The sequence below is a fragment of the Glarea lozoyensis genome (assembly GCF_000409485.1).
Source record: "Glarea lozoyensis ATCC 20868 chromosome Unknown GLAREA18, whole genome shotgun sequence".
Classification (NCBI taxonomy): Eukaryota; Fungi; Ascomycota; class Leotiomycetes; order Helotiales; family Helotiaceae; genus Glarea; species Glarea lozoyensis.
The window spans coordinates 229173-240166 of NW_007360992.1; the positions used below are offsets into that span (position 1 = coordinate 229173).

General features: G+C 47.2%; 2 protein-coding genes across 2 annotated transcripts; one reads left to right on the forward strand and one right to left on the reverse strand.

The window, feature by feature from the left end:
• Positions 1 to 1436: 1436 nt before the first annotated feature.
• On the forward strand, positions 1437 to 2276 carry GLAREA_12309 (Metalloproteases (zincins), catalytic; the record flags this gene model as incomplete). Its single annotated transcript, XM_008083091.1, has 1 exon — positions 1437 to 2276. One exon carries the CDS (start codon positions 1437 to 1439, stop codon positions 2274 to 2276), a length of 840 nt encoding a protein of 279 aa, XP_008081282.1.
• Positions 2277 to 6407: 4131 nt separating this feature from the next.
• On the reverse strand, positions 6408 to 10495 carry GLAREA_12310 (Protein kinase-like (PK-like); the record flags this gene model as incomplete). Its single annotated transcript, XM_008083092.1, has 2 exons — positions 6408 to 6928; positions 6976 to 10495. The coding sequence occupies 2 exons, from the start codon at positions 10493 to 10495 to the stop codon at positions 6408 to 6410; spliced, it is 4041 nt and encodes a 1346-aa protein (XP_008081283.1).
• Positions 10496 to 10994: the final 499 nt, after the last annotated feature.

Below are 10994 nucleotides of genomic sequence, written 5' to 3' on the forward strand. Positions count from 1 at the left end.
ATCAATTCTCCTGCCGACGAGCTCATACCCTATGATCTGTACTCAACACAGACCTCAAACGTTCCAAGCAACAAAACATCTGGAAACTTGGGATTGGTGATCAAGATAACGACATAAGCTTCTCACTGATCCGGTTATGCGTTACCCTTTGTATGAATGCCTCACAGGCGAACAGAAATCGGAGGCTGATGTTGCCGTTGTCGCTTGTATCGTTAATACAAATCTCCAGCTTCTCTACTTGCCGAGTTCTCCGCATTCCACCAGATCAACGCATTGCTGATCCAACGGCCCTGGCAGCTTGAGCAGTTCCTCCCGTACCAGCTGCGACACAGACGTAAACTTTTATGAAGCTCGGTTCAATATCTGGCGGTCTCTAATCGAGTATAGCCACAGTACCTCCTGCTTTCGCCTAAAGCGGTATCTTACAATACTGTACTGTATGAAGCTAGTGAATGAGTCTCCCTTCAGCGGGCCATTCAGAATCAATTCGTGCCTTGTTCCTGGTGTCATCGAACTCGGCCCACTTGATTAAGTTTATCCGCTTCTTTATCCATCTGCAGCATACTGTTCTAGACTAGGCTGGACGACACTTGGGGGAAGTTGCAGACCTTATTGGAGCAGGTATCTTTCTGTCGCAGAAAGAGATTAAAGATGGTGTAGACCGCCCCCAAAATGTCTCAAAGGGATTGCATCATGATCATTTGACCTTGTCTCCCGCTCCACCAATGCTTTTGAGTTGATGAAGTCTCGGTTCTCGACCCGAAACATAGGGCAGCCAACACACTAATTTATGGCAGTACCCGAGCCTTATCATCAATTGTAATTGAGGCTCTTCACGACAACGCATGAATGAGGTGATTCAGACGTCAACAAATGACTGGAAATGTAAGCTCGGGCACAGAAAGTTTGCCCAACTTGCACGTCCTCATCGAAGAGATCCCACTGCAGCGAGGACACATGGCGGACGGAGCCACTCTGCATTTCTTATCAGCCACGTACCTGCGTTAGTCCGTGCAAACTTATCCCCCAACTCAAATCGGGCCCGTACGAGACATGGGTTGTGGACGGCGGCCCTTTTTCAACCCAGGATTGGACGTCTTACAACTGAAGTTCTTCAGCTTGTCCAAAGGAGTTCTAGTAGCATATTTCGTGAGTTTGTAACCGGCCTCGCTACTTGTGATTCTTGAACAGGAATACTATTGTAATTTTCGCTTTTTGGCTACTTCTGTACTTGCCCAATACCTAATAAGCATACTGGTTCTCCGTTTTCGGCCATTTCATTATATCCTAATTAGGACACTTTCAGTGTCGACAGCTATCAAAATGTACATATCTATATAGGTGACTTCACATTAGTTAAGTTCCTCTACAAGTCGTTGCTTGTTCTCCCAGTCAATAAGCTAATAATAATAATACTTTATTTTTTCTTGGACAATATGCTTATCCTCGTTTTGTTAATATCGATCTGGTTCGGCTGCGCTGTGGCACATAAGTCGCCGTACAAGCCCACAATTAGACCTCGACAAACTCCTCAGCCAGAGGCTCAGATGTGGGAGTTCGTGAAAGGCGGATTCTCGAGAAAATTTGTCGAGTCTAAATGCACCGATGAACAGAAAGAAAGGCTTAAAAGCGCTTGGGAAGATGCGAAGTTAATTATAGAAGCACAAACCAACATCATTGCCGGCTACGACTATGACCTCGTGCATAGAACATGGATGGGTGATGACTGGGACGCGAGGGATACTCCTGAGAAAGAGGGTTGGGGTAAAATTATCGAAGATAATTTTGCTCGCATTGCAGGGCTGTTTAGAGGAGAGTATGGCAAAAGCGAAGAATTTTTTTGGAGGTATACACCAGAGCCGGACGATGATCTGTGTGATGACGGTAAAATGTACGCCAATAACTACTATAATTTAGACTTCCACCTGTCCGGTAATCACATGCATACAATAACTTTTTGTCCTCCGTACTGGTCTTTGGAGACGATTGGAGAACAAATTGCAAGACACAAAGACGACGAAATGGGGCAGATGAACATGGTCAATTTCGTGGCCACCACCAGTCACATAATGTTACATGAGATTTACCACATCAAACTCGCGACTCAACCACAAACAATCGATTACGCAATAGAATACCACGAAGCTTTGGATTTGGCTAGAACCTATGGAATGGAATTTACACATGTAAACTCAGACTCGTACACTCACGACGCAGTAGCCATCTATCTCCAGCAAACTTTCAAATCTAGTAAGCCGCCTACGCGACTTATTTGAGATGGCATGAGATGAAATCAATTTAGACTAGAAAGCAGAACAATCAGACAAACATAGAAATTTTGGAAGGGAAACTCGGCCATGGGTCGCTCTCGATAGGGTGTTAAGGGACAGGGAGTTGGTTAAAGGCTGCATTTCAGGGAATTGAAGTTAAATATTTTGATATACCTCTACAAGTAGTAACTGCTGGCCATTAAAATGGTATATTCTTAAATCGAGTATACTTATGCCCTCGTCAGTTCCTACTGTTCGCCTTCATACATTGCCTTCGTTGCTTTCGCTCACACATTGACGTTGCAACTTTCAATATCTTTAAACGACACCCTTGACTTTCCATAATTACAGTAATTAATTATAATTGCAAAAGGTGCTCGCTCACTAATCACGAAAGCAGACATGGTGGGTTGAACCACCTATAAAATGGCGGTGAAGAACGCAGTATACAGGGTTTACACTGCCTTGCATGAGGTGCGTCTGCTAGTAAGCAAGTCATCCAGGCACACGGCCTTCAATACCCACTTCCTCCAGAACACCTTGATTAAAGTTGATTTACACGCAGAACTCGATCATGGTCAATGCCCAGGCCTGGGAAGATATGTAGGTACGCGCCATTGAAAACGGACAAACACCGTGCTTTGCATATGCGGCAGCAGCCAAATCAAAAGGTTGGCGAATATGACTCGCGACAAACGGACAAGACGGTATACCTTGGAGTAGAAGCTCTGTAGTATACAGACCGCTACATCTTTTGGGAGTCAAAGAGTTTCGGATTCTTAAGCGCGTTTGTAAATTTCGAACTTTCTACAGTAATCGCACATCTTGGAGATCTCCACCATGCTGATCTAGGTCCCACACTGAATTTTCCGACGCCAAAGCCGCTTCAACTCTATCTCAATTTTGCCTTTGCAAAAGCTTCGAAAGCATCTTCACCCCTACTCCAGCGCTGGCCCCCGATCTTACCCCAGCAAGACTCCAACTAGAACCTCTTCAAGAGAACTCAATCGGGATCGTACAAAAATCTCCGCTGCATATCGTCATTTACATGACTTCGAAACAGCTAGATGTAAGCCTATACTTAGCTTTCTTATGTCAAGAACAACACAGAGTTCTCACCCTCGTGGACTTACGAATCATAGGCTTGTACAACCGCTGGTGTTCGACGCTCAGGTGAACTTGCTTCTCTTTGCCGTAGCCATACTTCATCGGCTCAGTAGCCGAACAGCACAACCAGGACAGTCGTCTCCACGCCTCTTTTACACATACTGAACGAATGCAAGAAGGTCGTTTTTGTGTTACACAGTTCTCATGTAGGAAGGTTAATTATAACCACGGCAGCATCACCAGCCGAACATCACATTACCCGCTTCACGCGTGCTCGCCACATGTGTGCATGTCAACACTTATCCACAGTTCCACAAGCACGACTGATCAGTACAAACTCACTGCTTTTTCGAGCTCTGTATCACACCAAGATGCAAAAAGGCAACCGAAATACTTCGGCCTGAGCGAGAGCCGATGCACGGCGTGTGTTTTTCAATCTAATCGCGGTAGATGTCCTGCACCTCCCCTCTATCTTGCATTTCTGATGACGACTCCTCGTCTTTTCTGTATGCAATTCATCCTCTCTATCTGATACAGGAAGGTAAACGGCTTTGCCGACAGGCGAGAGACGATGCACGGTAACTGTGGCGCTTAAACCCGCTACTGCCGCAATATATTTTCTTCTTCATCGGCAATCGGGCACCGCGAGTTTCGAATTCAGTAGTTAGAGCTGCATTTCACCTTGTAGAGGATTTCTCGGTCGTGCCCTTGGTCGAGAATAGTATCATCACTATCTGAAGATAGTTCTACGACTTGAAATTCCCAAGAAACGTCGTAAGTTTATCGCGAACTCGCGTCTATGAGCTGTCGGCCGCTAATACTCCAATTGATCTACTCAGCACATACAATCCATGACGGAGATCTCTCACATGAGAAACACTTTCGAGTAACACATCCATCCTCCTCGTTGCCGCTACCAATTATCTCTCACCCTCTCCCATCATCGAAGGATTTGCAAGATCACCATCGCCTTGCAGCAAGTCGAAGATCCCCCTTTTTTTGAGGTCAGAAGTGCAAGAATACTCGCGGCTTCTCTTGATTCCGAGAGCTTCATTGTTTCTACTCGTAAAGACCGGGGCGTCGACTTCTTGAATGGGAAGTTGGAGTCTTGAGATGCGTGTTGGATATATGATCATCTTGTGTAAGCGAGATTCTACAGTAAGTCATTTCGTGTAGGCAATATCTTGACAACTTTACGTACCCAAAGATTGGATATTGCAACCGCTCGGTGGCAAACACTGCATGTCAGCTTAAGGATAGCTTGCATTCCTATGCTGAGATGCTTTTGAGTTCAAGCGGCTTCTCTAGAGTCCGGGCGCTAAGGTTTGGATTCAAGAGATGGCTATATTATATCTCCTTATTCTTGCATCTCGAGTTTCACCACGTTGGGGTCTAAAGCTCCCGTCTAGATCTCTCGATACAGTTATACGAGGCCGTTGAGTGTACGAGGCCGTTGAGTGTCCTGTTGGCGGCTACACGGTGCGTAGTGAGACTGAGAGTGAACGGGCAATCCCAACGGGTCACACAACTTTTAAAACACATACAAACTGTCTGATAGATGGGCTATGGTGCAATTTCTCACGCCTCTCTCTCTATTGGCAAGAAACTTCAGGCTGAGAGCTTCTCAAATGGCGTATGATAAAATAACAACATTCGCTTAGCGAGTATCCAAAAGCCATGTGAGAGGAAACCCCCTCTGCTATGCCACTCGTGCAAGAAGAACTTGCTGTTGTGTCTTCTTCAGCATCAATAAACTCATACACCCAAGTCACTCTAGTTGGAGCGAGCCAAAAGTACCTCTTAAGCTGTTGACTAAACCACAGAGAGCCTCGAGACTTCATCAACACTACCCCTCCAACAAAATCCTCATTTCCTACCCACTTCACCGCTCACCACAACCATCCCCATCCACCTCAAACCACTCTCCCTCGTAAACCTCCCAACCAAGAAAACGCATCCAGTTTTTCAGCACCGACAAACCCACCCGCACCCAACTATCAAAAACCCACACCCGCTCGCACCTAACATTATTCCCAAAACTAAACAAATGCACATCACCCGCTTCAGTCCACGGACCAAAACACCCAAAACGCACAGAACCGACGATCCGATCCGATCTAGATGTGGGGAAAGCCTCGTTCGTACCTGGGTAGTGAAACATTCAATATGCAAGCGGGTACGCAACGCGGTAGGACGTGCGCCGCCGTAGGAAATCATGGGAAATGTCGGTCAAGAAAAGCAGCTGGGATGATGGATCGACTATCGAATGTGCGCGACGGGTGTCAAAGCGGGAAGTGTATATTTGTGGGATGATGGGATACGAAGGAGGGGGAGGGTTAGAGATGTCTCATGGGTGATGACGATGAGCCGAGGATAGCGAGAGGGGGAAGAGGGTAGAGAGGTTGTATTTGAGGAATAATCGTGCATTTGTTTTAGCTGATTTTGATCTATTATTCGAATTATGCCATTCAATTATGATTTCCATCTCCAGCTTCGATTTCCATGCCAACATCTCAACTCTTTGTGTTGCGACAACTACCAACAAGTCCACTTCTAGTCATCTCCGTCAATAGCTTACACACCTCCACCCCACCTCGCCCTCATTCTCCCCAGATAGCGAGGTTGTTTCAACAACATTCACCGCCTCCATTCCCATCCCGAATCTGATACACGCTGCTCCACTGATTACATATGACTATCATGTCGACGATAGCCATCCGTTCCAGCCAATCCTAAGGCAAACAGACAAAACTCCGTAACGCATCGCTGATGCCATATAAAATGATAGACTGCGCGCTATGCGACCAAACGCTTCGTATACTGCGCCGTCGCTGAATGCCCGTGTACGTCATGAAAACAAAAGAAAACCCCAAATTACGCCTCGCCAAGAGACTATATGGTGAAACGTCCCAGTTCAAAAGCGAGCAAAGATTACAAGTAGAAGTTTGGACAAGAAAGATAAGGTGCAAGGAAGCGAAATATGTCGCAAAGTTGAGTGGGATCCGTCTTCAGAACAAGAAGATAGCCGTTTCAGACCAGACTGCTACGGGACAATGAGTGAGTCGATGTGGAAGATCCACTGTCACTCGGTGTTCCGGGGTCGATGGATACCTGAGACTTAATGGCCATGATCCATTCATGTTGTAGAAGTTCAGCGGCCGAAGCACGTTGTTTAGGATCGCGGATGAAACATCTTCTGAGAAAGTCGATGCCTTGAGGACTGAGTTCGTTGGTAGGAAGTTGTGGAGGGTTGCCCTGAGCAATGTTGTACATGATAGCCCATTCGTTGTCGAGAGATGCCCATGGCCGACGGCCAGTTGCCATTTCGAGAATTACACATCCAAGAGACCAAACATCGACAGCGCCAGCACGACCCGGGTTTTCGCCTTTGATGACTTCAGGGGACATGTACATTGGTGTTCCAGTCATCGACTTGGCCTTTTCGGTTTTGCCTGTTGCTGCAGCGATGAGCGTCTTCCCTTGACGGGCAATGACCTTTGCAGCGCCAAAATCGACATATTTGATTACGCCGTTTTCGTTGAGAAGAATGTCTAAAGCGAGTTAGTAAGAAGCTCAATCAAGGATACGGAGTACATACTCTCGGGTTTGATATCGCGATGCACGATGCCGCTTTCATGTAGGTATCCGAGACCTTCTAGCAGTTGTAAGGCATAGACCATGATGACCTGTTCGTCTTCAATACGGCCGTGCTCTAAGAGACCTGCTAAAGAACCACCAGAACAGAACTCCATAAAGATATAAACTTTGTCGCGATGCACTTCGATTCCATGATAAGAAACCACGTTGGGATGGTCCAGGACCTCGAGGACATTCATTTCGTCCCTGATTTGACCAGCAATAGTCGGAATGAGTGTTGGATCCTGCAGACGGATCTCTTTTACGGCTAAAAGTTGACCAGAATCGAGATTGATAGCAGCATACACAGAACCAAATGTGCCACCTCCTACGAACTGTCCTTGTTGCCACCTCATGTTGACATTGGAAGCCGAAGAAGAAAGGTAAGTCAGCGAACGGTCCGCTTCGTTGGTTCCCTCCATCACGCGCCCAAGTGCCTGCCTTTCAGCTTCTTTCTGCTTTCGCGTATCATCAAGTCTTGCAAGTTCTTGAAGCCTGGACTCAAGAACATACTTCGCCGATTCCTCGTCATTCATCATACGATTCATATCCATCTTTCTGAACTGGTTACTGATAGCTTCTATCTTTTGCTTCTCGGCCTGAGCTGCGAGTGTGGATCTCGCTCCCATGATGTCGAAGTGAGAGATCAGTAGAGACATACAACCCGCTACCTTGGCTCGAAGACGAGCATACTCATCCTCACCTAGTGCTAGGATGTGCTGGCCAGTGGTCATGACCATGGCGAATTCCAAGGCTTGAACAGCCCATCTGAAGGTCTTTCTGTCATTAGCGATGCAATCATCGCAAATGAAGCTGACCCAATCCAAAGCTAATTTCGTGAGTTTTAGATTGTTCATTTGTTTCCGGTTTCGGTCCATGTATAACAACGAGCGTTGACCAAATTCCGTCGCAAAAACGAAGCATGTTTGTATTAGCTCCTGGCAGTCTAAACCTACAGTCTGCTTGCGCACAATCTCAACACTATCCATGATGAGACCAGATAGTTTATACACTACTCTTTTGATTTCAGTCAACCTCATATTGACCTTTTTGAGGTTTGACCGCTGCTCAACGACCATGTCTAGATGCATCTCAATGGATTCGAGGAACGAGGACCGTGCATTCGACAGTCTAGCTTGAGAGCCATCAGCAATCAGACGGAGATGGCCAAGCTTGACGTCGGTTGATGGCTCAGGAATATCTGCATCGACTTGTCTACCATCCCAGGGCATTTGGACCTCAGGTCTAAGAACAAGTATATATGGGTTTGTTGGATCTTCAGGCACATCTGCCGAATGAAAACAAGTTCCTAGAATTGATTGAATATCTTGCGGCCGGTTGTATAATGAGGGCGAGGCTATCAAGAATATGCCGTCGTGCTCGATGCTCGCGGTGTAGACCAGGAAATGGCCCGACTCAATAAGCCTTCCATATAGATGTTGCAGGTCATCACGTCCCAGAGCCATGCTGAAGTCGCTTGAATTCTCAAAGCGATCATTCAAGACTCGAGAAAAACGCTGCAACATGCGCTGACGAACGCGGACGGAGTCAAGACTTTGCTTGTAACGTTTGGTCATCTCAGCAGCGCTCTCTTTAGGCTTTCGCTGTAGATCACGCTCAAAGGTTTGGCTTAACCGATTGAAGGCCTTGAAAGTGAGGGAACTGAACTGCTCCGCAACCTCCACATCACCGCCTTGCAAATGCCGGCCGATCTCATTAGAAAACTCCCATTCTTGCTCTAAAACCTCGGCTTCCTTGAAAGTATTTCTGTTACTACCAAGTTTCCAATTGAGCATTTTGAAATAGAACTTCAACGCATCTAGCACAACCTGGTCGAACGATTCGTCGATACATGGCGGAAGGTCCCAGCCAGGTTCGGGTTGTGAAATCTTGACATACTCCTGCTTGATTTGGACTGCCAATTTGAGGAGGATCTGGAATTGAGATATCATCTGTTCTTGCATCATAGCATTCTGCTGGGCTGAATCCTTCATCTTTCTAGCAAATTGCAACCGTACTTTAATAATCTCTTCGATCAAACGAGATGGGAAGTTGATGAGGGTTAAAAGTTCTTCGATATAAGGTGGCAGATGCCGCCGGGCAAAGATTTCGGAGTTTTGTATCAAGGTGCTTTTTGCTTTCTCAATGACTTTTGTGACGCCGAGCAAGATGCTCTTTTCTCCCTGCAACGACTTGAGGCCATCTTCCTTCAGAAGTCGGTCAATGAACGAGGATTCGTCTGTCAGTCCATTTCCAGAAGGAGATTGATCTTTCGCCTTATTGAAATCCAGTTCTGGATTTCCCACCCAGCTCTGCAGAATTCCAAGCTCGGTATTAATAAGCTCAGTAGTATTGTGCCACGAGAGGACGGCATTGTATGTTGTTTGGAACTGGGGAGAAGCAGCAATCTTCTTGTCTTCCTCTAAAGCAGATCGAGTAGGATATAGCCCTTCACACCTCTCGATTTTCTTTACAACATCCCGAACTTGTTCCACAGGGGACTTGCCAGCCTCGCTCTGCCCCTGAACTTCGAATTTAATGATCTCGTCGATTAGGTTGTCCAGACCATGACGGGCATCCTCTACAATTCTTCTTTGTGCTGCTAGGGTGCGGCCACAGACCTTGGAACGTATTCCCATCCATATCTCAACATTCAAGTTTTCTCCCTGTTTTTCCGAAGCTCCTATCAAACGTTTCTTTTCTTGCCTAACAACATCTCCGGTAAGGACTGATGCTAACATGCCGTGCCATTCCAGTCTTTCTCGTTTTAGTGGATCCTGTAGATCCTCTTCGGTTGGCTGCACATCATCATTCCCATAGAAGAGCAAGGTCTCCTGGTCGTAGACGTCGTTATCCCCAAATAGTTGGTCTGAAGGTGACTCCTCTTCGGTATCTGATCCAGTTCCATAACCCAGGCTCGGCGTATAGGGTTCGAAGTACTCGGAGGGTTGGTCCTGTCGCAGTCGCTGTATGTATCCCTTCTCCTGCGCACGATACGCGGTGCTAGGGTCGGTTCTACTAAACCGTGTCGAAGACCCCGTCCGATTACGATCCTGTACCGTCGAAATATAAGGGGACTGAAGCGGCCGACGAGCAGGCGCATAGGTGCTTGACGGCGTTCGTGCTGGAGCAGTGGGCCTTTGTGGTCTTGAAGTTGCGCTGTTCATAGGCATGGTGTTGGGATACGTCCCATTGGCATCGCTGCTGCCGCGGTGGGAGCGCATGCTCGAATTCATGCTTGTAATGGGCGGTCGTGTCTCCATTTGAGAGAGCTGGGAGGCGTGTATGCTGCCATTAGCAGTCCTTGCGTCTATCCCTAGCAGAGCAGACTCCTGCGAATCTGCAGATGAAGCGGAACCGCCAGAGTCGCTCGTCTGAGCATGCGGACGTTCCATCGCCCTTGGCGCTTTGAGAGTCTCTGTACTATCCTCCTCGTGCCCGTGAGAGAATCGTACGGACCTTGGAGATATCTCGAGACTCATGGCTGAGGAAGAAGTTGCTGCCGCTGCGGCGTGGGTAGTAATTTGTTTCCTTAGCGTCGATGGGCGTGCATCACGGAAGGAACGAACGGGATGGAAGCAACAGTGCTTGAGGCTATCTCCGAAGAAATCTTTGTACAGGACTGGGCGATCAAAGAAAGATGATGTTTCGAGAATAGACACGCAGTAGCAATTCCGGCCCTATCAGAGGAAAGCCACTTGAATGGCAGAGTTGAGGTTCAAGAATGGGCAATTTGATAGCATGTCGGAGTTTAAAAAGTATCTTCAGGCGAGTTCGACCGGGCGCCAGGAGGTTGTGGGAGACACGCGTAGATGCGCGCACTGTTCGCCCCGGGTATTGGTGGGAATTTGCCTTGAAAGTAGGAGCCAGGGACGGGGACGAAAAGGAATTCTTCTAATGAGAAGCCTTCTGCAACCGTGAAGCAATTCTTGGATGTACGAAGTGTAGAAGTGCTTGTACAAGTATTCAAGGACAGCTTCA